The 27,221-nt window shown below is 38.2% G+C and overlaps 1 protein-coding gene across 2 annotated transcripts; it reads right to left on the reverse strand.

Annotated features, from left to right (window-relative positions):
* On the reverse strand, window positions 1-27,221 carry gna12a (guanine nucleotide binding protein (G protein) alpha 12a). Of its 2 annotated transcripts, none has more exons than XM_041982838.1 (6): window positions 27,105-27,221; window positions 19,553-19,771; window positions 4,852-4,902; window positions 4,568-4,768; window positions 3,536-3,742; window positions 1-3,326 (listed from the first exon to the last, which is right to left on the reverse strand). In XM_041982838.1, the coding sequence occupies exons 2-6, from the start codon at window positions 19,766-19,768 to the stop codon at window positions 3,165-3,167; spliced, it is 837 nt and encodes a 278-aa protein (XP_041838772.1). In that variant the 5' UTR covers window positions 19,769-19,771; window positions 27,105-27,221; the 3' UTR covers window positions 1-3,164. The 2 variants fall into 2 exon arrangements, with proteins under 2 accessions (XP_041838772.1, XP_041838771.1); XM_041982837.1 differs by having other exon boundaries at window positions 26,499-27,221.

Consider the following 27,221-nt stretch of genomic DNA (forward strand, 5'->3'; position numbering starts at 1 on the left):
TCAGCAAACGGCAGTGTATTTCACCACAGAGCAAAGAGGCAAGACACAGGAAAAAAACAAAAACAAAAAAAAAACAACAAAAAAACAAAACAAAAACAAAAGCAGAGGACCTCCCACCTATCTTCCTGCTCGCCTTTTAAAGTCTGTGCCTGTTTATTTGTTTCGTTGCCTTTTTCTGTCCCCGACATTTTGCTCTCTGGTCTTCTTCTCTCACACACATCCAGTGCAACGACACACGCTTATAAAAATAATAAAAACTTGTAAGAGTGGAGAACGTAGGTTAGTTAACAACAAATGTTACAGCAACATACCAGTTACAGTGATACTGTTAGAGTGGTGCTTGTTGTACTTGAACACACAGTGTCAGTCAGATGCTTACAGTATTCAACGTACAGGAAGTATGAACATGCAAAATGTCACAATGAACACAAACACATACAGATTAATACAGTTTAATAATAAGGCGTGTGAAAGTGTTCATGGTTTGCCTCCTTTTACTCAACACTGAGTGGAAAGAAACTCAGGGTGGGAAAAGCAGCCCAGCTGTGTTCTGTTTCTGTGCACCAAAATGCAAATTAGACAAACTATGGAAATCAAATCAATATTTTTATTTTACTCCACTTGATTAATTTCTCTATTTGAATGCATGTTTTTATGAATTAATATAAAGGAGATGGTGTCACATAACAGAGCATGTCATGATTCTGCTTAACTACCATTGTGAATCAGTGTGCAAGCAATCATAGCTGCAAGCAAACTAGTTGCAAATACAACTAGTTTACCAATGAAATAAACCAAAATATTGCTGAAAATGGTTTTGGATGCCTTATTAATCATTTCTCTTCAAACTGGCATTGAAATATTACATTTTTTAGCCACAGTGGAGCATCGCAAAAAGCTGTAAACACGACACTGAAAATGTGAGCTGACCTAACTTTCATTTTACTGTGGTCTCATGCCAATGTCCCTGGGTTTGGCTGAGCGTTGTTATAGTCTAACACTAAATGTTCTCAGAGAATTCATGTGTAATGAAGAGTGCTGGGTTAATAAATGCAGTTTCTTATTTCAAGGCCTAATGAGATTTACCACAAAAATTCCACAGCATTGGAACGTTGATTTGGAAATAATTTCCCAATGAAAGGCTTGAGACTTGGAAGCATTCTGGTCAGACCAAATGAAAATATTATCATGATATAAACTTTGCAAATTCATTCGTAGTGGATGCTTACTCACTCAACAAGAGTGGTTGCGACACTTATCTTCTGGATTCACTTTTGGCCTCAAACGCTTGTCAACTAAACAATGAGAGTGGTGAGTGTAAACTGCATTATTTTATTAAAAGAAAAAAGGCCTGAAAGAAGATAAAATCTTTCATATAGCTGAAGGGATCCACACAGTCAATGATAACCTTATCATTGTCTATGGTTTAGTCATGAAGAGCAGGCTCTTAATATAGCACACCTTTTTCTGTCATTAATACAAAAGATATTGATCGGTGCTCCTTCAACTTGACGTAGGCGTTCTTGCTTTTGGTTACATGCTCAAACCTAATTCATTTACAAAGTGAACTTGGAAGCCGGAAGCAGCCAATATAAATTGAGTTTCTTAGAGTACAACAAGTTAACTGAACTGTTGAAGAAAACCATATGGCTAAGAAGAATGAAGGAATCTCTGTGTGTCCATCTACCTGTGCTTTGCTTTTCTCTACTATTCATCCAATGTTTCTCACTTGACAGCTGCATTTACTGTGGCAGAAGTGCAATGTAGAGTTGTGACACTTCCACAACAGTATCTTCACCAGACCTTTGCTGCTTGTGGGCAGAGCTCCTGTTGCTAGGCAACATAAGGCACATTTATGGGTAGTGACTAGTTTCCTTTTAGTGTCAACATACGTAGCTCTTCTGTAGGATATCGAAAGGAAATAACAGGGGAATAAAACATACCAATAAAAGGAAATGTCACCAAAACTTGTATAAATGAATTTTTCTGTAATTCTGTTCAGTCTGGCTCATTTAAGTTGCTTGTTACCATTTAGACATTACAGCTGCTGACATCTAAAATGAGGATAAGGTCATTAACAGTTCAACCTTGTCGTTTTCTGCTATTCCTTTCATGCTTACAAAAAGAATGGGAACGGGTGGTCTAAACATATAGCAAAACTACCTTGTAAATACTTAAAATATGGCTTGGTTTGAGCCTAGGTTATCGTGGTGCATCTACTGAGAGGCTGGTGTGCAGAGTGGAAAAGAGAAAAAAGGCATGGGGTTAGAGAGGAACCATAAATGATACACAATCAAAAACTGTCTGTGTGTGTTTCTTTAAACAAAGATGAGTCTCTAATTTGAACGTCTGGAGTTTCTGCTGAAGTTGGAGGAAATGAACAATCTGTCTTTTGTACTGGAGAGGAGAGGAAAGGACAGGAGAGAGGATTAGAAGAATAAAACCCGTTCTCTGCAGCTGTTCATATCTTTTACAGCGGTGGGAACGAGAGAGTAAACACAAGAGCAGGAAAGAATACAGAAGAGGACAGGGAGCATAAGAGAGCTTAGTCTCTTCCTTCTGTTAAAGTTCATTGACAGGAACACTTGTGCAACCTTATCACATAACACAGCATATGACCAGTTTAGGCCCAAACCCTCACCCCTCTCCTCCTGTCACGTGTACCTTTAAACAAGGCATTTTTCAAACCTTCTGTCTTTCCATCTTATTCTGTCTCTGCACTCTTTCCCTCCTGTTTCCTGCTCACACAGCTTGAGCTACATCACAACAGGCAGCAGTCTGATGTGGTTTAGAGACAAGGTTGTCAATAGTCTTATATACATAAGAGGAAAAACACTTTCAGTGCTTATACCATGTAGTTGGTTCTTTCCTCTATATCCTGCCTCTCTTTCCAGCGTACACACATTTGTACAGGTTAAATGAAGAGTCTCCATAGTGGCCAACATAGATCGACAAGTCCAGAGTCACCTCATGGCTTCACAGGTTGAGAGTTGAGTTAGATCCATTCTGTGTGGGTAAAGCTACTGTACAACATGTCAGTGTTAATGTACAGTCATGCACTGTATTATCAGAGCAAAGCAGTTTCTAAGAAAGTCCTCAACACCCTTGATTCATGGCTGTTTTCACAGTTACAGTCAGAAAAGCTGTTGTCTGCAGTGGGAGTGTCACTGCAGCATGATATCTTTGAGGTTTTCCTGCAGAATGGTGTCCTTGACGGCGTGAAAGACAAAGCGTATATTTTCTGTATCCACTGCAGTGGTGAAGTGGTGGAAAAGTGGCTTCCCTCGGTTTCTCCTCTTACGACTGAACGACTGCACCAGGAATGCCTGGAAGAAGCAGAGCAGGGCTAGTAAGAGCCTGTGTGTATCTGTGCATGCATACATCATAAAATCCAGATCTAAATCAACTGGTTTCTTCAGATTTGTTTTTAAAAAGACATCTTTAATTTAAGATGATATTGTTTGTGTGGATGGATAATATTACAGTTTCAGGTGTGATTCAGTATCTTTATAAAACATGAATAACTTCTGGGTACCTGCACATCCTGTAGCCTGTGGGGGTCTCCTCTGAACTCTGGGAAGTTCTTGCGGATGTCCACCGTGCGGATCTTATCCACCAACAGGTCTGTTTTGTTGAGAAAGAGGATGATGGACACGTTCAGGAAGAGCTTGTTGTTGACAATTGTCTCAAAGATGTTCATGCTCTCCACCAGACGGTTTGTCTTGCGGTCCTCCATCAAGACCTGGAATAACACACATTCAGCATTATTCTTTGTTTGTTTTTAAGGTCTTATCTGAGTAGCAATTAAGGATTCAGTTGCCATCATATGACTGTTGATTTGAACTGGAGCCACGATTGCAGGAACAATCAAGTTTCCTCATTGCACCACAAAGACAGCTTTGTATAAACCTCAGAAGGTTGTGTCTCTCTTCTCCATTTCATAATTCCAAAAGTCAAAAGACAGTCTGAAAAACATTTCCATAGCATCAGCTTTACATAAGAATTGCAGCCTGTAACCTGGTAAAACCCTCACCACTTTAGACCCGTCACTCAGACTTCTGAGAATGGTAAGGAACTCCTATCAGGGCTCTCAGGAGCTCGATAAGCTAGAGTTCTTGTGTTTTTTGCGGAGGATCTTTCTAATACATTCTCCAGCTAAAGATTTTGAATAATTGCAAATCAGTCCTGACAGAAAAAAACCACCACCATGGTTAAAAGACCACATCTGTAGCATTAAATCTGCGTGTAGATGTGCTAAACAGATGGGACAACAGTTTTAATGCCACAAAACAGAATTTAACAACACTGTAAACAAAATAAAATAAAAACATTTCCTAAAATTATGGTGATATGACTTCTTTTCCACCTTGTTTTTGTCAAAAAACTCCCGCATTAGTCCAAATCAGGCTATGTCAGTCTCACACGGAGGTGCATTCAGCAATTCATCTATTCAGACAATCGAATTTACTAAAATGTTTAGTACCATAACCTCTCGTTAAGATGTTTCAGCGTCTTAACATAAGTTCTTGAATGGGAGATATATATACGCTGACAAATATGCACATACCTGGTCGTACTCTGATGAAGATACCATGAAGAGTATAGATGTGATCCCATCAAAACACTGAAACCACTTCTGCCGCTGCGACCTTTGACCGCCCACATCTACCATCTTGAAGGGAATCTTTTTGATCACAAAGTCGTGCTCGACAATCCCTTTAGTCGCCTTCCGTGCAAACAAAATGTCCTGTCTGCTTGGAATGTAGCTCTGAAAAAGGGGACAGACTAATTTTTTTAACATGTTACAAAGGATGAAGAATCAGGATAGCATTGTTTTTCAGTGAGACTCACCAGTTGTCCAATACGATCCAAGTTATCCAGGAAGTATTTGACTGACTCACTCTGCAGACAAAAAGGAGAGAAAAAAAAAAGAAAAATGTCACTGACTCAACATGAAACTGAGTCATCCTATTAAGCATTAAGGAAACATGATTGGACCAAAAAATTAAATTAAAGCTTCTAATCTAATTATTACAACAATTTAATTTCTTGTATTTCTTCCTTGGTTAATTTCCATTTCAAAGAAGATGTAGTTTTTGATTGAATAATACATAGATCAATGCAGCAACAGACCGAAACCATGTGACCAAACATAATGATATCAGTCCTATCATATTTCTGTACATTTCTACTGCTTGTACGGACTTGACCAGTTTTGCATTATTTTGAATCTATAACTGAATCTTAAACCGATCATTGTGTTTATGTGAACCATGTTGTTATCAGTGTTTCACCATCACGTTTAGTACATAGACCCTGACATGACTCCCTGACTCTTTAAAGATCTGTTAACTACAGTAAAGTTGCACTAATCAATGTTTCCCCATTCACAATGGACTAAAGGGCAATGTGTAATTCACAAGGAGTGCTTGTTATTGCAAACCCACAGAGAATTATCACCCGACTCTGTAGTATACCTCCGGCTTTTTCTGGGTTTTGACTACCACGGGCTTGCTGGTTTACTCTAACCACAAAGTAGTGATGTACATAAAATTGCCTGGCAGCAGACGGCAGACACACAACAAGCTGGAGAAACCAGTGAGAAATTTAGTGGCTAAACAGAAATTCTCATCTCGATAGCTGGTGCAAAGCAAAACAGCGATAAAAGAGAGAGTGAATGCTGGTTCTGGTAAGAAATTAAACTTTAAAGTAGACATGAATGTATCTTTGCTCTTTCTCCAAGGCGTAATATTAGTACAATTTATAATCTTAATTTATATTCTTAAGAGCAAATTTAGGCATGCTATTACTATATTTGGGTTATCCAGAGGTATTTTCACATTACTACTTAGTTTTTTGTTGCCTCGCTTTACAGACTAAAAATTGACATAACCCATTAAGAGATGCAGATTTTCCAGTCAGTGGTAGTCCATCGGCTATAGGGTTGGATAACAATGAAAATGGCCCATCCTCACAAGAAAACTGAACGTGTGTTATCTTTTAAGGTTTTTTTTTTTAACCTGTTTTGGTACATCTGATTAGCTTTGGCATCATGAGGTTTTAATTCTAAAAATGTAATTTTTCTTGAATAGTTGGACAGATCTTTCTTACATATGATATTCCACAGACCACATATTGTTATTACTGATTAGTCAAGATCAATCAATAGATCACATGAGCTGCATGTAATCAGAGGTGGCATGACCACCCAATTATGTCTATAATTGTTTTAAATAATTGTTTGTAACTCCAATAAATAAGCCAATCACAGGCTGAGAGGGACAAATAATGTCTTTTCCATCCAAGTAAGATAAAGTTGAGTTGGAGCACACAGCTGAATGTGATGTACGTCAGATGGGGTGTAGAAGTGGGTAAAATCAGTGCTGGTTACAGAATAATTAGGTATAATCTACTTAACTGATAGTACAACGCTCTTGCCTCAGCTTTACTCCTGCAGATACAAATCTTGAGTCATTATGGCCAAAGATTTTAATCTTTGTCTCATTTGGCCTTCAAACTTTTGAAAAGGCCTTTTTTCCCCTCATGTGGTCAGCTACAAACTTTAGTTCAGCTCGAACAATGCCGGTCTTTCTTACAGGCTGTATGTGTTCCATCTTCACTGGGTTGCCTAGAAAACCAGATCTATTTCAGCGGGCTCTAATTAAAACAAAAGTAATCACATATTCTATCATATTATGTTTTTCTTTCCTTTTATCACTTTCACAGTTTAACGGACGTCCATGTAAGTTACCAAAGTAGGCTGTCATGGTACCTTTACTTTGCAGTTTTATATTTAATGCTTGTGTATTAACTTAGTGTTGTCCATATCATTATACAACATAGATCACAGACTAGAGGTAAATATACTATTTTTATTTGTACATTCATCCATTTTCCTGCAACAATTTAAATTATATTCATATTTATTCAGGTTTCCATTTAATTCTGACCACTTAAATAAGTTAATTTAATTACCCATATAGATTTTTTATTTCAGTACAAAAAAGTTACCATGACAGAATATCTGTAGATGCATTTTAAAGTTCTTCTGTTAATAAACATAGATGTTTTTTAGCCATATTGACCTATTTCCAAATACTGATGATACATGTAAACTACTCTGTATTTCAGAGATCTTTTAATATTGCATCATCCAAATACATATTTCCTAATAGATCATTTTTAATACTATAAGTTCTTCTTGTTGTGGATGTTGCATTGATGGCTAATCAATACCCAAATAGAATCAAATGTTATTAATTATACCTCAACATGAATTGTTTGGTTGTAATCTACATCTTAGCAAAGTAAGGCTACCAACTGCAGCTAACCATCATGTTATTGTAGGACCAGTCTCCTTCGTATATGTTGTGTTAACAGCTGCTTTTTCTAAAACTTACAAACATCAGCAGTGAGAAAAAACTGTAACAACTGATGAGAAAAAGTTTGAGGCCTCACAAGGGAACAGCTGAAACCCTGTGATGAATTAATGAATTCTCCCATGTTTCTGCATCAAAAAAGAAACCGTAAGTTTATGCAGAAAAGGGAAGAAAAAACAAAACAATCTTGATTTGGAAGCCGGATATGAAAATGTGATCAACGTGACTTTAAAACAAGAATAAGGAGAAATGATAAATTAGGTTATTGAATAATTCTTACGTCATGCTGCACTGTTTTAGTCTTTTCTGGCATAATCATTTTCATCTCCTGACTGTCACTGGCCTGACCCACTGAGCCTGAGCAGAACAGAAGGAAGGCCATTAAAATGATTATGTTTGTCCCTGAGTTAAAACACTTTATACTTGTTGACCATATGTAGTTTCAATGGATATCTTTGCATACAGGCTGAGTAGTATATGCTTTGGGACATATGCTTCCTGGCCTTTCAGGCATCAGTTGACTTCACTTCATTTTGTATGGTATAAAAATCAATTAGCTAGTTCTTGAAGCTTCAGTTGTGTAATCTATTACAGTAAACATCAAGCCTGCATTATTTTTGTCAGTTCTCTATTCTTTGTCAAGCAGTAATGTGGTTAAAGTGCACAGTGTTCTTCACTCCAACGGATTACACAGTTCACGTAAGTTTTAAGAGGCTGCTAATTGATTTTCAGACTGTTCGCAGATGAATGGAAACCAGCAAGGGCCTGGAACAGAGAAAGAGGTTTAATCAGGTTAATGTGGAACAGCAGCATGATCTGCAGAATGCTTTACTGTGCTGGTAAGTGTATGTGATTATTGTAAAGACTAGTTCAAAACCCAGGTTTTAAGTAGAAACAATAGGTGCATAAAGTTCAGACCGATTGCCAACAATAGTTAAAAACTTATTCCCGCTCCCCCCCTTTCTTTCTTTTAAATACATTCACACTCAACAGGAAACAGCTGTGTGTGTGAAAACAGTGCATAGACATGGGGGAGGGAGGGATTAGCAAGTCAGACAGAACCCAGTTACAGTCATTTTAGCATTTTCGTCTCTCTCGCTCACACACACACAAGCACACACATTTGCCATCGACAGGAGCTTTTCCCAAACTGCTCTGACATGAAATGGAGCAACCAGGAAACGTGACCCCAGTGTGAGTGAGATGTGAGGCCGTGACCTCGCTGCTGACCTACAGTGTCACAGCAAAAGGAAACTCAAAGCCGGGGGACTCTGATTGGCTCAGCTAGACATGAGGGGCTTTACAAGGGAAAAGCAGAGAGAGGGGAATTCCCAGAGATGAAGGGATATGCAAACAAAGACATAGACATAGACGTGGATGTGAACTCATGCAGACAGTGATCATTTCTATGACACTTCAAACACCATCTGCAGAAACAGTCTGATTATTCGTGCTGTGGAAGCATCATATTAGACTCATTTTATTTATGCTAAAGACAGAGTTTCAGCACCTTGGAATGGAGATGGTTGATAAATGATCTATCAGCTTTATGTGTGTGAGTGTGTGGTTGAATAACACGAGAGGAATGTGTCCATTCGCGATGTGTATGGGCAGATTAGGGGCTTTATTGCCGCAAAGACCTGAATAAGCTCACATTCTGCAGTGTGTGTGTGGGAACAGGTGTATGTGTCACTGGGTGTGCCACTATAGTCAGTCAGTCCATTACAATGCTCTTATGGTACATTAACTTACAGCATGGAAAATACTACGTAATAAATTACAATCCATTAAACTTTATTAAAGTGTTGATTATTCTTTTGATCAGTAACTTTATTTTCAAAATGTCTCTCAACCGTTCAAGATGATTAAACAATAACAGTTTTAGCTATTTAAAGAGAGTTCACTATATTAGAAGATGCTCAAAAGAAAAGTAAACATATTTTTAACATGGGGGTTCAGTTGGAAAAAATGATGATGAGCAATCTAAAATTTCTATTAAAGGCAGGAAATGGAGCAAAAATGTTATTTTAAGAAGCCAACATTTAACCTTTTTGCTTGGTAAACTATTCATAATATTTTGATCTGGTTTAGCTCCAAGTGAAAACCTCTAATTAGCAATGACTTCCTTGCCAGTGAAGTGGTTTTACACTGTCAGCTCAGAGCAAGAGGGTTCATGATCTAAACTTCAATGAGACTTTCTTTGTGGAGTTTCCATGTTCTCCTTGTGTCTGCGTGGGTTTTTTTTTCTCCAGATGCTTTGATTTCCTCCCACAGTCCAAAGACACGCACCCTTGTTTAATTGGTGTTTCCATATAGGTAGAGTGACTGAGTGTGTGCAGTTGTCTGTGTTTATGTGTGAGCTCTGCAGCAGATTGAAGACCAGTCCAGTGTGTCAGGTGGGACCACTTCCAGCCTCACATGACCCTGAACAGCATGAAGTTGAAGCTTTTCAGAATGAGTGAGCCATGATTACGTTTTAGGCCATGTAAGAATCATGCTATGCCAGAGGGAACCTCAAGCTCCTTTCAGACATGCAGGGTTTTCCATCAATCTGGTGGCAACTGAATGTGTGTTGTTCCAACAGAACAAAATTGCAAATAAGTAACAGCATTGTCTAAACTTTCCTGCTCCATGGTTTTACCTGTGATGAGTCACTGCAGATAATCTGAACCAAATAAAAGAGCGAAAGCTGTTTGCAGAGCTGCAGCGTCGGCTCTTTGACTATATCTTCTTTTCACCTGCTACCATCCACCACTGTCTTGTTTCACACAATGTTCTGCGTTTGTTAGCTTGAAGATTTGCTTCAGTAAGGACTTGCAGAGTTTTTTATGGTGGTGCAGCTTCTTTTCTGTCACAGTAGTGAGAGTGATGAAAGTGTCCAGAGGTGAAGAAAGCGGATGCATTTTTCTCTAGCTGACAACAACTTTGCCATTTTCTGTTGTACAACTTATCCTCCATGAGTAAAACATGACTTTTCAACAAGCTTTAACACGTAGAAAAGAAAAGATTTTCTTCTGCTTCCTCTTCACAGTCACCATGTTTTACACAAACACTGCTCACTTGGCACAATAATGTGAAATGTTGTGTTTTTTATTATTGTTATGAGAAAAAGACTTCTGTGGTTTGTCATGTGCACATTGTAGGTCTTTTCCTTTTTTCCACAGGCATGTCTATATAAAGAGGTACAAACTTTAACTGAAAAGTTACCAATGTCTGAAAGACTGAACTGAATGTCACTAATGTTACGTATCTCATGCATAAAAAGCGCAACAAAAAGAGAAATGCATCTTGCAAACCTTGAGGCAGGGAGATGTATTCTGGATAAAGTCTTACACCACGGATAGAGGATTGCTTACATTAAATCATGAAGCAAAGCTCCTCACTGACAACGTAACACTGGTCTCTGTGGGGCCTAAGCTTTCATGCCCTGTAAAAATTTAAACCTCATTTATTTAGGATCTCTGTGCTGCTGAGGACAACAGCAACAGTTTACCATCACGGTATGATGTACAGCCTTGTTTTTGTCGAGTGGTGAGGTTTTGGTGTTTATATCCTATATCAAACTGTGTGTTATCTGGGTGTGGTGGGAACACAGAAAACCCTACAAGTAAACAACATCCTTGCATGTGCTTGCTTGTTTTTCCCGCACTATCTCCATTTCGCCTTCACTCTGCTCCCTTTCTCTGAGCCTCCCCATCCCCATCCACTCCCTTTCTTTCTTCCTCTGCTCGGACTCTCCTCCCTCCCTCCCTTCCTCCCTCCCTCCCTTCCTCACCCTCCTGCCTGCGGAACAGCTCCAGCTGTGCCTGGGAAAATCTGACTGTGGTATCCCCGGAAAACCTCTTCAAGTGGAGAAAAAAAAGGGAGGTGAAAAGGATCTAAGTCAGCATATTTACTCCACTGCAGCCATTTTAGATTGTTATTAAAGGAAAAGGCTGATGCTACTCATATTTTTTTCTTTGTACTAACATAGTTTTCAACACAGTTCAGCTTCTTTATCTGGTATCTGGTACACAACCCCTCAATCAGGCAGTCCTGCCTAAGATGTAAATCATTAAAAAGAGGTCACATGTATTCGGTTTAATTAGTAAAAGGTTACAGAAACAGCTGTGTACTGTAGTTTTAGACAAACAACACCAACTGCTGTAAATGTATCTGTTTTCAACTGTAAACACTTGAAAGAAACATAATGGTAACTTCTTTATAAAGCTATTGGAATAAAATTGTAGTTTGTCCTGATTTGGTCAATTTGTCGACACAAGCAGCTCCAACAGCAGCAGCAGTGACTATGACAAGCAGCCACTGGAAGCAATTACCGTTCTTTGAAACCAGATGCACCCGACTGCAGCAATTGGTGTCAAAACTCATGGCGGAGGTCATAACTCAATCACCCATTGCAAATAAACATCCAGAAATCTGCTCAGTGATTACAGAGAAACGCCGAACCTCGAATGCAAACAGGCTCTGGCTCATTTATAACTGGTTATTATACTTAATATCTAATTAGAAATTTAGGGGATAGTTGTTCGTTATTTCATTACAATCTAGAGGCCAGCTGAAATTTAGACATGCACGCTAAAAAAAAAAATCAGCCTCAAGGTGCAGCCCACACCTAACTAAAGGTAAAATTTTCCTTTCTGGATCTCCTTTCTATTCAGTCTCTGAACTGTGGCTGAATCCCAGCTCACACAGCTGCCAGGATGGCTGCAGACTAAGTTGTGGCCTGTGTTGAGCAAAAAGACATGTCTGTGACAGTTTTCTTTTCCAACGTTTTGCTATCTTTTTCTTTAGGACACTTGCTGACAGTAGGAAAAAGTATATCCTTTCACTGAAAATCCACATCAGATTCAAAGTAAGGCGCGAGAGACGTCCAGGCCACACACTGACTGTACTTCATCAAAATGTTTCCAATGCAGAAACAGCAAATCTTTGAGATTTAAACAGCTCTTCATGAATATTGCCAGGGGAAAGAGGAATTTAAAAGGCCCTTACCCATAATCTCCATAATTACATTTTTCATTTATTGTATAAGATATAGCTTTAAAGTTGTTGCTGACCTAAATTTTGTTTTGTTGCACAAAACCAAAATATTCAGAAAATAATGCTAGGAGATGTTTTGCTGTTTTAACTCATGAATATTCTAGAAAATTAAATACTAATTACTTGCTAAAAGGCTCATTTGCATTATTATGATATACTAATATTTAAAAGGCATACAATGGTTTTGAATTTTAATGATATTTGTTGCAGCTATATTATCCAGAAAAAAAGCCATCATTGCAGTCCTCAGTGTGCATCTAAAGTCCTTTTTAGACAGATAATAATCAGCCATTAAAGCCACTGGCAGGTAAAATGATCAAAATCTGCTCTTCCTGTTCAAGTGGAGCTGGATCTCTATGAAAGGAACCAAATACACAGAGGCAAGCTTAGATGGTAAGCAGGCAAGTAAAATAAATAAAATTATATTAAACAAAACATAAAGCACTGCAGAGTCACGGTGCTCAAGAAAACATGAAACCAAAATACAAAACAGAGCATGGCAGGAACCAAAAACGAAACTTGGCAATAGGTATTAAACACACAGCAGAAACTGACACAAAAGTCTGACACAGAACAAAGGGAAACTTGAACTGTTTCTATTAAAGGAGATAATGACAAACACACTGCAGCTGATGCGATCAGCAAACTAGAACCTGGTGTGAATCAAGAACAGGAAGTAATATCAACTGCATGTACAGGAGGACAGACCCTACAAGCATGCAGGGCTGTTCAAATCCGGTCCTAGAGAGCCACTGTCCTGCAGGTTTTGGATGTGTCCCTGCTCCAACGCACCCAGTTCACATAAAATAGATCCAGCAACTTATCAAGTTCTGCACAGTGCCTCGTTCATTTGAGTCAGATGTGTTGGAGCTGGGAAACATCTAAAAATTGCAAGACTACGGCCCTCGAGTAACAGGGTTCCCCATCACTGTTTTAGATGCTTAATTGGTCTTAAATTAATAGGTCATTGTGCAGAACTTGACAAGCAGTTGCATCTATTTAATTAAAAATAAAAAAAGGAATTAAAACTAAGGTGAATAGATAAAGCAGCTTAAGATAAACCCCTGAAATGAACTTCACAATAGAACAGAGAAAAAAATCCAATATCTAATTTACACTATAACATTTTAAACCTGATTTTTACACCACGGACAAAAGTTGAAGGACGTCTTGGGCAGTGTTGTGCCTGAACGAGTTCATTGAACGATCGTTCATGAACTTGTTCATATTTTAGGTGAACGTGAACTGAGCGTACTGTATTTCTGCCTGATGAACGTTATTGTGAGTGTGCTCATTCTGGCGTTTGGGAACGCCGTTCTTTCATAGTTGAACTTTTTTCAGGCGTGCTACAGCAGATCCTCTACCAGCCAAAACTACATAAAGGCATACAGTAGCAGCAGCTCCGTTGTCTTCATCTCCAGCTGCAGCTGGGAGACCTTTTGCAGTATATTGTCGGAGATCTGCAGCCTTTGAGGGAAGAGGAACCCTCAGCTTTCATAAACCTGACAAATGCAGACATATGGTCTTGCATGTTTTGTTTTTTACTTATTCAGCCTGGTTCTTACCTCAGATAGTTTATTAATTCCTCATTAAAAAAAACATTCAAGCAAGTTTTTCCTCATGTGTTTATACCGTAGAAGTAAAAGCTGCAGCTGGCTATGAGCGTGTCCCAAATGGGTGGCAACAATAGTAAAGCATCAGTATTCTGAGGGTAATAGCTTGCAGCAAAAAATAGTTCATTTTAAAATGCATGAACTGAACTTTAAACTAGTTCATGTACAAACTGAATTTCCCTACACTGTTCTTAGGTAAGTTGATAGTTCAACTGCAATATATGAACAATTATACAACAATATGAAGTAGAGCATGATGAAGAAACGACTGTCTGCTCAGGAAATCCAGCAGAATTTGGTTCAGTGCTGGTGAGAGCACCAATATTTCTTTCATGTTTCCAGCATGTGATGTTACTGACTCAAGCAAGAAACCATGCAAAGTTATAGACATTTCAATCTTAAGTGACCCAAACAGAAAAAAAGAGCTGCTTCTTCTGTATACTGTTGCATTAATGTAGAAAGAGAGAGCGAGAAAGAGACTTATCTCTATGAAAGCTGTGACTATTTTACAAAGATCGGACAAATGAGATGGTTGCTGAAAAATCTTTCAATGTGTAAGCTCCTCCCACAGATCAGCCGTGCTTACAGAACAGATTGCATTATGAAGAACTATGTTGTCTTTAAGTTGTTGCTTTATAAGTGTTAGTTATTAGCTTGAGAAAAAAAAGTTATCTTTCATTTGATCTGACTTTAACATTATGTTTCAACGTGAGAGTAGAGGCTGCAGCTGCAGAACAGTAGAAAATAATCAGCTGACTTGTTCCTACGCTTGTTAGACTCAGACCACTTTAAAAGATGTCAGGGGCTTCACCAAATAAGGGAACGTAAAACCATGGAGTAGGAAAGTGAGGGCAGTATTTATTCATATAAAATGTGTTAAATTCTCCTGAAAAGCAGATTTTAGACCACCTACAGGACATGTTTATCATTTAAAGTGACTGCAGCAGTTAAGATTTTTTACGATGTTCAAAGTGATATGCAAATTGTTAAGAAGCTCCAAACGGAAAAAAAAACTGAAGCTAATTATTATCATTCAGCCGTCAAGTAATCTAAACCAAAAAATAAAATAAAATACTAAGGCAAACAAAGTAGGCTGCCTTGGCTAAACTACGTAAAAAAAACGGTGACTTGTCTTAAACTTTTTTCCATTGGAGATGTTGTAATTTTTCTCTGTTAACTTATACAAATCATGTTTATTTCTTAGAGCTTGACGCTTTAAGTGAGTCTGCAGTGTAAGTAAAATATTTGCTTGTGTGAAGTATTTCCAGCTTCCCTTTTTAAGCATTTTTTTAAATAAGACAATTTAAATGAGGGCAAAACTCCTTAGCAAAGCTTTTTTTAAGTTCTGTTATTTTTAACCTCTAAAGTGAAAATAACACTGGCATGAAAGCTTTGATGGAAACATAATAACTCTCGAAACATGTATTTCTCATGATGGAAGGAGGTAATGGGAATAAAAAAAAACACCACTAAGTACACCTTCTATGTGGACTGGCCTTTAAACAGAGTGATGTTTGCTGTAACATACTAACTTTATCACACAGCAACTTTAGATAAGACATAACAGTCTGAACAAAAGCCCTGCCTCTTTCTCTTCTCACTCTTTCTCTCGCTCACACACACACGGTATGTTAAGTGAGAGGAAGTGGCTTCCTCTGACTCCAGATTGTTTTGTCACTGATAAATGAGAAACACGGCAAAAGGTCAAATTTACAGCCCTGAGCAGACAGTAAATCTGCTGTGTCACTTTCAGTAAAGTCCAAATAAAACTGGCTGACACAGCGTATCTAGAGCACACACACAAGAAGACCAGCTGGTGAAGCCGATGCTGTGAGACGTTCACTCTGTTGGCAATATGGTTAGTGGCCATTCATGACATTCTGTTGAACCATTAGGTGTCATTAACAGTCTGTCTGGACCTTTTTTGTTGTCACTTGTAGAGTTAATGGTTCTTCTAGCCATTCTGTTGTTCCTAAACTATAGTGTAAGCTAAAGTTAGTACTTTAAAACAGTCTCAGTTTGTCCAAAAGAGGACCAAAAAAAACAAAACAAAAAAAAAAACCTGGACTTCTCTGGAGGAAAAGAATCAATCACCAACTAAATCTGTAAGAAGACTGCACAGATTAAAGACAAATAATTAAAATATTGTGAGGCGTAAGAAGCTGTGCCATTTTATCAAACCTGCAAATTTACTTTGTGCCATTTTCAATAAAAACATCACTTTATTTTCCTTTTTTTTTTACAGCAACTGACTCAACATAAAAAAAGACTGAAGCTTCTCTGAAGTGTGCAACTCACTGTTGATCAGTGAGTGTTTTAAAACAACAGAGTTACGTGGAAAAAGAATTGCGCCACCATCTGCGAGTCAGATTGTGTTCACCGCATGTGACAAGGGAGATGAAACTCCACAGGGCTCCACTTCACCAGCTCCATTTCCAGTCAAGAGAAAAATAATTACACCTCTGGAAAGTCTCAAAACAAAAAACAAAAAAAAATATATATAAATAAATAAATAAAAGGAGAAAAAAAATGGAGTTACATGAAAAAAGAAATGAATACTTCCTCTGGCTTCACTTGAACAGCTCTGAGCAGTTCACTGAGACTCCTGACAGGTCTAAACATCGCTGATGTGATCCATTTACTGTCCCTGGTGTTTTGAGCGTGTCAGTGAACATTAAATTAGAGAAAACAGGCTGTCATCCATCAGCTACCTTGTAGATATCTGCTCTTTTTTTTTTACTTTTAGAGGGGAAGCAGTTTATCAGAAGAGACAAAATGAATGAAAATGAAATAAAATATAGTTTATTAATCCCCTGAGGGAGATTATAATGTAGATTTCTTTTTCAGACATTACTGAATAATAATCACCTTTTGAAAGAATTTTGATGTTTGCCACCACAATGTTACATGGAAAGCACTGAAACATTTCTTACTAATATGAAGTTCATACTGTGGGCCACTCACTAGATTATTTACTAATGTGATGCACTAAAAATGAAGCATTGTACCAGCAAGTGAGTAAACTGATCCAGTAGACTGATTATGACTGAGTCAACTGAAGGTTGGTAAAGACTGCAGATATTTGTGGGAGGATGCAGTGTTTATACTGGAATCGTGTATAATGTAATGAATAGAGTCGGGGTGTGTCAAACACTGTTTAAATACTCAAAATCCACTTGGGGGATGATCACAAACTGATCAAAAAAATACACAAAAGACAAGCATACATATGAGCTAGCCAGTGTACTGTGTGTTACTTTTAAAACTAATTAGTTGCATAACTGTTGCTTCTTATAAAAGGAAACCAGTTTTTTTTGCTTCAGTGTTACCAAATAAAACCACCCAGTTACATTTCATTGTGCACTTTGATTAAAACTGAGTCAACATTATCGTTTATAATCTGAAGCTCTACAAGCTAATACAGGACTAACAGCCACGATATCCCATTTACTGGACTTTATCAACAACTGAGTTTACAAATAAACAGGAAATCAAATGTGCAGGGCTCAATGTGTACAAATAATGTGAAGTTGAAATCATTCATTGGCCTGTTTGTGTTATATTGTGTTCTTGCTTTGCGTCTTTTTGTTTTCTTTTTCCATCTTCTCTCTTCTTTTGCTAGATTTGACTGTTTTAGCCAAACAAAACAAGCTCTAACCAGGCAGAAATGGCTGTAACTAAGACCATTCCTTACAAGATGGTGCTCCATCCTGAGCGTGCAGCCTTCACATTCTCTATAGCTTAAGTAGTTGTATGGATTTTATTGAATTTATTTCTACAGTTGTTTGTAGAATCTCCTTCACCACCTAACCAGCATTGTTGTTGTGTTGATTGGCAGTCACTGGTGCTGTGGAGCTGCGTTCGCCTACTGGTGTTCTTAGAAGTAGAGTTCTTAGCTGATAACAGACGCTAATTATCATCCTGGCATAACACGCACTTTGCCATGATTGCTCTTGTCCTTGTTGCCCAAATATTCTCAACAATGGAAAAACTTTTGCTCTACTGTCTCATTAGAGAAAAGGTCTACATATGCTCACTGACATAATTAGGTCCTGTTAAAGAGAGGAGATCCACAGGGATTTTCACTTTCTTTTGTGGCAACAAATCACGCAGGCTGATTAAATGCCAACAGTTACGTAGAGCTTGTTTGAGACAGTAACTGATAAGATAAAGGATGCAAAGAATGTATAATAAAAATTAATCCAAGAAGTTCCCACTGCTACGGCAACACTGGGTCTTTCTTTTAAAAGAAATAATGAAACTAAAGCCCTTTTCACACACGCGCCTTCCCACTGATTTGATTACAACTAAGCTATGTTCATAGCACCTGAGCTGTGTGAACAGGACCAAACAGAGAGATGCTGTCCTTGTGTAAACATAAACACATGATGACAACTTTACTTTGAATTGTACAGCAAAGTCTTTGTAATTATACAACAGGATAGTCAGTATGCTCACACATATAAAAAATAGCAAGCCATACCATAACCATAGCTCACTTTAGATGCTTATACTATACTGTACTCTCACACCAACAAATTCTGAGTTCCACTTTACTTTATGTACAGTCCAATCTTGTGTACATTATCTTTCTGTCACTGTCATAGACAGATCTGAATACAGCTGTGAGGAACAGTAAAGTAAATGTGATTAATGTCCTAATGACTCAATAGCTTCAACAGACTGAAGTCATTAATGTAACGTGTCTCATGCCTGAAAATAGACGACGGTAAACTACTGCATGACTAGTTTTAGACAGTAGAAAGAGGTTTTGATGCTGTTTTCTGTTGTGGACTAGCACTTTTCAAAGCTCTCTTTACATTAACACTGCTGTTTATCAGTTTACCCCCATCCTTTAATCTATATTGAAGGGGGAAGTCGGACCTCATGTGACACTTCTGTTGCAACTGAGCACAAGAAAAATGTTGCACAACACTGATTACTTTGCTTAAATCACCCACATATTTGTGTGGAAGAGTAAACAAAACATGTGGTTTTACAGTTTGTTGCAACACTGATGTGAAATTCATTTCTTGTCACATTAACCAGAAGACTACCAACTATAGCAGAACATGCCCTGAAAACACATGAAAGTGTGTAAAAATGAGCATGTTAAGCTAAGTTGCTTTAAAGTAGCAGAATAAATGCAAACTTGTTTCAAGCTACAAGTATCAAAGAGAACACCAGCATACAGTATGTTCACTTGGCATTGGAAATTACTCTTGATACAAGCAACCTGGGAAATAAAATAGTCTGAAACTCAAGTCTCTTTTATTTCAGTCCTAAGACTCGCACAGAAATGCTTGCATGAACGTTTTTAACATTTTTTTTTGTAAACGTCCAAACTCCAAAATCATGGAGTGGTCTACATGGTCATTGAAGTTAAAGGACTTGTTGGTAGTTTTTAAATTACCCTCAATTTAATATCTACTTAGGAAAAGTTAATATCTTGCAGATGGCATTAATAAAAAAACGGTTTATCGAATAAAAGTCTGGGAACCACGGCTCTTATCTACTCACCAGCTGGAACTCTGAGCGCCGTGCGTAGGCCTTTTGTATGCCGGTGTCTGCCCACAGTGCGTTCAGTGCCATCACGTACAGCTGAAACTCACTGGGTTCCACACCTGAGCCACCCACACGTCCCTCCCATGACATCACCAGCATGCCCTGCTTCTCATTTTCACAGCTCTGCCAGCTGATCCCCAGTTTGTCCCGGGCGTCCACCAGCACACGCATGCCCTGCACAGAGGAAGCATTACACACAATCAGTACGGTGGAGCAACAGCTGCTTTTCTAAATGTACGTACTATTGTATGAATTCAAGAGAGACATGACATCACATACATTAAACAAACCTGAAAACCAGCACTGAGTTACTGTTATGATGATACATTTAAAACAGCTGCCTTTTAGTGGCAGTTAGATAAGAGACTTTGGTCATCATTAGTGTAACTTCCTGAACCTGATGATTTGATATTCACACTCACTTCACACAGTGACTACAAAACAAGGCAGTTATACAACTATTTTCGTCTTTTTTTACAACCCAGAGCAAATCTACAGATGTCTTCTTGGAGAGTCTGAAAATGCAAATTAACTGTAAAAACTTCTGATTCCCGAAGTGTTGTAATAAGCTGGTCTTCATCCATTATATCCTGGCTGTTGATGATTACTGTAATGTGAAACATGCCGTCATAGTTCATGGGGTTTTGTTATGAGTCAGTTTTTCAGTTTGATCTTGTCCTCTGTATTCCCATGTTCTGTGTCTTGGTTAGCTGTATGCCTTTAGTTTGTCTGCAAGTAAATAAAGTGTTATTATCCTGCCTACGTTATGGTCCTCTCTGCAGCTTAAAGTTCAAAATCTGAGACAATCTTTTACTTGAAGCTGCGGTGGTCACAGTATGTTAAAGAATGTGTGTGTATGTCTAGTGTGTGCCTGCCAATGACTCATGACCACCTAATCCCTTTGCAATAGTCAAGTCTAGTCTGGTTTATTTGTTTAGCTTAATCTCACATTCAATAGGCTTTACCCGCTTGCAACATGATCACCTGACCCTGTTGAGGCTTTCCTTTATAAAGATTAGGAAATCCTCTAAAATTTTCAAACAACCTCAGACAAGAAAAGTCGAGATAAATTCTCCTGAAAAAGCAGATAGGTCTTCAACAGTGGTGTGTCAGTAAAAGACTTTTGCCACTAATGCAGCAACAATGCAAGTAGGCTGTGTATGAGCTTGTGTGTGTGTGTGTAGACTCTATAGGATACACTTTGACTCAGTGGTGTGGTGTTTTTAAGGCTAATCTCACATTATAAAGCTTATTTTTTTCTGTATTAGTGAGCTGGGTGACAACATCAAAAAAGGGAGAAAAATTGCACACACATTACAATAATCTGACGCACATGCCAACTCAACACCAGCACAGTGCTGGCAGTGAATATCCACTGAATGAGCCTTGAGTCACATCCAGACTGGGATCTCTACTATTTGTCAGACCACATGTCACTTATTGATTTACTGATCTCTACAGTCTGTTGCATAATCCTCCATATTCATGTCCGTCTGTCTTCCTGTATGCCTGCTTTTATAAATGCTGGTTTCCAGCTGGTTAGAAAGTCTCTTCTCTTGAAAGAGAACATAGCAACACAGCTAAGGTTTGCAAAGTTGCATCCAAACAAACAAGATTTCTGGAACGTTGTCTTTTGGACAGGTGAGATCAAAGTGGAAAAGACCTCATAGCAACTGTCAAGCATGGTGGTGAAGGGCTGATGATGTGGGCCTATTTTGCAGCCCCCAGGACCTGGACACCTTACAGTTAACCATAAACTCCTCCGTATACCAAAGTATTGTCAGATGTGAAGCAATCTGTGTAAAGCTTGACTGACACTGAGTCATATGGAGCAGTCTTTCAGTTCATCAGTATCAAATAAATGATGACACAGTGTATTAAGTCATGTGTTTCTGTTCAAAGGTTGTGTTTGCCTAACTTTACAACCTAGTAAGAACCAGATGATTTTTTTATATGTACAATAAAACCTTAAAATATCTTTTTCTTATAACTGTACTCTGAACACATAAGAAACTAAACAGCTCGACTGATATTCTGATTTCTATTGCCCAAGCTTGTAAGTCAGTAGCAGAGTATCCTTCCCTTATTTTCATGTGAGTGAATTAATTTCTTGCTGGAACAATCAGGTGATCATAGTCAGCTTGTACAGTCAAGAAATATCACATGATTACATCATATTTAGCAAGCACTGTATTTGTACTGAGGTGGTCATGAGTCACCAGTGGATGTAAAATGTACTCGAACACCCTGAAGCAAAGTTGTTGTAAAGAGTCTGAACATGCTGCTTATTACACACACACACACGCACACACACACTCACACACAAGTTCACGAGCAGCAGAATGTTTTTACAGTTTACTGTTCACCGTTTTCGTTTCTGAAAAGCTACGATACGTCAGCAGAAGAAGAACTGATTTTTATAAGGCATAAAGTTAAAGATGGCTCATTTCTTTAAGAAAAAGTTCCTCTAATGAAATAATATTTGTGCAGGACTGGCTTCCCAGTAAAAAAACATAAATAAATAAACAAAAACTTCAACATTGTAGTCTGTTTAATCCTGAAGGCTCTTTGTTGTCAAACAAGTAATTTGATTAGCTTCTTTTATCAATCATATGAGTAGTTTAAGTGACGTTTTCCAGGTCTCCAGATCTCTGCTTGCTCTTCAGAGTCCCTGTTAACGTCCATTTCTTAATTACATTATGAACTGAAGAAAAACAAATAATTTTCAGGGTTCCAGGCAGCTTGTTAGAGGACCATGTCATGCTGTGAATTGTGCACGGATGCGGTTTGTAGAAGAATATTTATAAAGCTTTAAAATTTGCATCACCTTGCCTTTGAATGTCCCATCTGAGAGCAAGATCTGGGACCCCGGTAAAAATTTTTCTCAAGGTGTGTGCATTTCGTAACTGTACGTTTTTCTTCTTGCATTATTCAAAAATACAAATAAATAAATATAATAATAATCTAAATTATATTTTGGAAGCACCAATTTCCAGTAATGTGTGTAGTTTTTTTTTGGTTATAATATTAATAATAATGGATTTGATCCCTGGGGCAGACTGCTGGAAACATGGCTGCCGATCTGAACCACAATCATTCATTCAAACACCAGTGTGGTCGACAGAGGCAAGGCGGGTGAGGGGTTTTGCCCAATGACACCATGATGGATTAACTGGGATGGAGGTGGATTCAAACCAGTAACCTTCTGGTTATTAGACAACCTACTCTACTGTTTGAGCCACTGCTGTCTCTTTATTAAGACTGGGCTGATTTAAGTCAAATGAATTTACAAATATTTGACTGAAATGTGATTTTTGCTGTTAGTCTATGTGGCCTCCATTTGCAGACAAGAAGTACAATGTTTCTGTTGTGAATAAAGCAGCAGATGGTGGTGCTAGGTTGCTGTTTTACTGCTGGCGATGCCAACTAAGCTGATTCAGTGCTTTGCTGTATGTATGTTTACAATGTGGTTATTAACAGACTCTTGTTAAAATGAAGATAAGAACATTGAGAAGAAAGATGAGCGATAGTTATTGCATATTTATTAAAATGTTCGTTTCTATGTCTTGAGTAGATTAGCTCATCTTTTACACACAAATGTCACACAACTTTTTTTTTTAACAAACTTTGCAAGTCACTGTAGTTAAAGCAGTTGATTTTGTATTTCAAACAAGTTTTCACCTGATTTGAACTTCTTACAAAATGAAATGAAAAATATTTCATTAAACCCCCTGAGAGGAAATGATAGTTATCAGCCTTTCTCATCTTAACAGCCTATCCTCAACTAAACTTCATCCTCGTTGCAACCATAGGACTCACTTTTTAAAAGGGAAGCTGAGCCACCTCACCATATTTGTCTCATGTGCCACTTCACCTCCTGTATCAGAACACAGCGGCCTGTAAACATATAAATCTGATGTTTTAACTGCTGGATAGTCACAGGTCTGTTCATTCATTGCATTTATTTATTTATTGCAGTACAGTTATTAGGAAACAGCTGTCTTCCTGCATGAATGCTGCTGATGACATGATTCCTGCCTGGATGGGCTCTAAGTGACACAAACAGCATGCAAGCATTTCCATATCTGCCTTAAATAACATAATTACACTAAATAACAGAAGACCCAGAAAGTCAGCAACAAATAAAAGCTAGGGAAGTGGAAAAGCACCAACCCTTTTTGTTGTTTTCCTTTCGAGGTAAGAGGCACATCTTGTAGGTAACGTGTAAAGTAATTCGGCAAACCCATACTTGATATTCAAGGCTCCACTTGAACTAGCACTTTTTTTTTGTAGTTTCACTTTAATGTTTAAGAAGCCAATAGTTCCATGTTGACAAGGATTATACCAGAGATGCAACACCTTACTGGATGTATAATCACTGAGTTTCAGTGAGCAGAATTGCACCTGTCATGTATTCTATGATTTTTATCTTCATATGCCAATTGTGCCTGACACCTGTGTGTTCTCTGCCAGCTTTATCCCTATTTCCTTTCCTGCTATGTTTTCTTCCTCTGTTATTATGTCCCCATGAAAGGCAGGAATGCTTTACACCTGGCAGGTGAGCCTGATCCTCCACCAGCTACCCAAATCATAAACAGCTAAGGATTAGCTGTGTTTTGTCTCATGTGACTGTAAACAGTGCACATATATATTTTGGATTACTGTACTGAATAAGAAAACATGAAAACTATCAGGATTAAGTGTCCTTTCAAAGTTCAATGTGCATAAATCAAGAATATAACAGACTTTATTCTCAGGACAAATGATATTGACAGTGTGGAAGAGTGAATATATTTGCTTATACGGGCCTTGTTGCTTACAAATGGGCAGACAATTCTTATATCAGCATCTATTACTTGGAGTCATGATACAGGAATAAACTTGGACAAAACTTAGTTTTTTTTACAAGGTGGTTATGAAAACGGGTTGGATAACCACCCTGTGGAAGATTCCATTAGCAAGTACTTTAACAATTAAAAAAATAATGCTTCTCCAGAAATAATTTAAATACTCAAGGTTTTGTTATCTACATCAAAAATTCAAACAAATCTCTGCACTCATGGGACAAAGCCAAAAACTGTTTAACAGTCTTAATAGCCCAAATGGCCTGAAAGGCCTTCAGGCAGCAGTGCATTAAAAACAGACATAATTCTGTGGTAAAAATCAAATCATGGACTCAAGAGCACTTATGAAAACAATTGTGTTAGTAGTTCATCACTGTGTCCACAAATAAAAAAATCTCTTCTCTGCAATTAAAGACCACAAAGTATGACTTTTTTTCTCTAAGCTTGAGCTCATTCTAGATGGAATGAAATTAAGAGGAAAACTAATCTGTGGGCAGAACCAAAATCTGAAACCTGGTTCATCCTGTTTGTTATCCAGACACTTAAAATGCATGAAGCATTAATATATTTTATATGTGAAGGTAAATTTGATCCTAAACCACCACATCTACCCCTTCAGAGAAAGTCTTGCTTATTTCAGAAAAACATCAGATGTGAAATAATAGTCTGACAGAAAATGAGTCCGGTGACAGCATTTGGCACATTTTAAAACACAAAAAACACAATAGAGGAGGTCCTGAACTGTTGATCAGTAGAAATCCTTCATCATGCAAAGATGAAAAAAACTTTCCTTTCAAACATATACAGCAGCATGTCTCCTCAGTTCACAGAGTGTTGTTATAAGTCATGCAACATAAATTATAACTTATAGAATAATTTCCCTTTATTAATTTATTTATTCTCCTAATTACATTATAATTTCCCTCTGGGAATATATTTTTCCATTTCATTTCACAAGCAGGCCTTTTTTCTTTTTTAAAGATCAAATTTTAAAATGAACATATGTCTTTTAAATATCAATAATATTTTTTTCACTTTCATCATGTGATATGTTGCCTTTGTATGATCTGCAAATCATTCATTCTCTTTTTACTTTAAACTTTCAAAGGGTATCTTTTTAATATTTCTGTTTAGGATCTCAACTGCATTTATGTGGATAAGACAGGCATGGAGAGAAAAAAAAAACATTCAGAATTAAGTTGACGTTTTTGCTTTGCATCTCAGCTCCTATGTCATGGATTGTATTTTACACTGGACAGCAGTAAAGTGTGTGTGTGGGGGAGTATTGTGTTCCTGATCTAGCTGGAGACAGGACCGTCACTGTATGCTTGTATTTGGGGGAGGGTAATGAATGCTGTCTTGTCTGTGTAGGAGTGCAGGCTCTTATCATCCTTGTCTGGGCGGTGTGGCACTTGGGGCGGATGTGCTCATCCCGCAGGAATAGTCTGGTATTGTTAGCTGGTGAAGGAGGCCCAGCCATGACAGCAAACAAAGGGACGGCACACACATGCACACACAAATACACACTACAGGATAAAAATATGCTCTATGTCAACAGTCCATTATATGCGTTTTAGTGGGTGTGTGAACTTCAGCCAGGATGTAACCAATTATTTCAAGATGATTTAACCAAGAACTTATTTGCTAATAAGTCAATGAATAGTGGTTGCAATAATGTGTCATAAAACAGTTTCACAGGGCCAAAAGTTTAAAAGGCTTTCCTATTTAACTGTGTGGAAAACAACAACCCAGACCTACTCAGTTTCCCACCATGAGATAAGAAAACACAGCAAATCATTACAGCGGAACTGAACTGAATTTTGATTTGGTTTTTTTAAAATATATTTATAATTTAAATAACCGATCGTTTCTGCTGACTAAATAACTAATCCTTAAGCTTTTGATAGCAGCTAATTGTCCAACTTAATCAGCAAACTGATCAGATCAAAACTAAATGTCGCCCTTCACTTCTGTAACTTGACAAGTTTTACAACTCCACACAACAGTTTAAAACCAGCAGAAAAAAGCTGACAGCACAGACTTAACTTTGTCCTTACCTTCAATATATTCTCATAAATAGTATCCCGGAAATCCAGAAGCGCTTTCTGATCAAACTCTTGTCCGTTTATGATGCGCATCTGTTTTAGGAATGTGGACTTTCCGCTTTCTCCGGCCCCGAGCAGGAGGATCTTCACAAGCCGCCGAACGGCTCTCCTCTCCCGGGCGAGCATCGCGTCTATCTCCCGGCTCCTGCGTCTCGCCTCCCGCTCTTGCGCCGCGTCCCTCTCCCGGCTCCCCTCCTTGCTGCCGCCTGGGTCCCGGCTGGCCTCGGACGGGAGCAGGCAGCGGCTCAGGGTGCGGACCACTCCCGACATGGCAAGTTATGGGAAAAGTTTAACGAAACTCCAGTGGGGAAATGTTCATTATAGGATTGTGACCTCTGGGAAATGGCCCAGTTTGGCTATATCCACTTGAGAGGCAACACGTCTCCAGATGATGAACCAGTAAAGTCATTTAGTGGTGAAGCTGTTATCTAGTGTCCAACCGGCAAACAACCCGTGTCCATCTTGGTTAAACCGCGCCATCAACAAAAACAAACCAAAAAAAACTCTATTTAGACGGAGAAACAAAGCCAGAACAAAATTAAAATGTTAAATACTTAATATGCTACTAGAGATCAGAAAATAGGACTTAGAGTTGACCTGAAGTCTGCGTGTCCATCCAAAGCCCAACGATGGTGCGGTCTGTACAATCTATCACAGTGGGACAGTCTATCCAAA

The sequence above is a fragment of the Melanotaenia boesemani genome, chromosome 4, assembly GCF_017639745.1.
Source record: "Melanotaenia boesemani isolate fMelBoe1 chromosome 4, fMelBoe1.pri, whole genome shotgun sequence".
Taxonomy (NCBI): Eukaryota; Metazoa; Chordata; class Actinopteri; order Atheriniformes; family Melanotaeniidae; genus Melanotaenia; species Melanotaenia boesemani.

Excerpts from the sequence above, each read along its gene's own strand:
- gna12a (XM_041982837.1), bottom strand. The coding sequence starts at position 26,816 with ATGTCGGGAGTGGTCCGCACCCTGAGCCGCTGCCTGCTCCCGTCCGAG. Across the intron at positions 19,772-26,498 it reads TTTATGAGAATATATTGAAG|GGCATGCGTGTGCTGGTGGA; the intron begins GTAAGGACAAAG and ends TCCTCTGTGCAG. Across the intron at positions 4,769-4,851 it reads TGGATCGTATTGGACAACTG|AGCTACATTCCAAGCAGACA; the intron begins GTGAGTCTCACT and ends CCCCTTTTTCAG.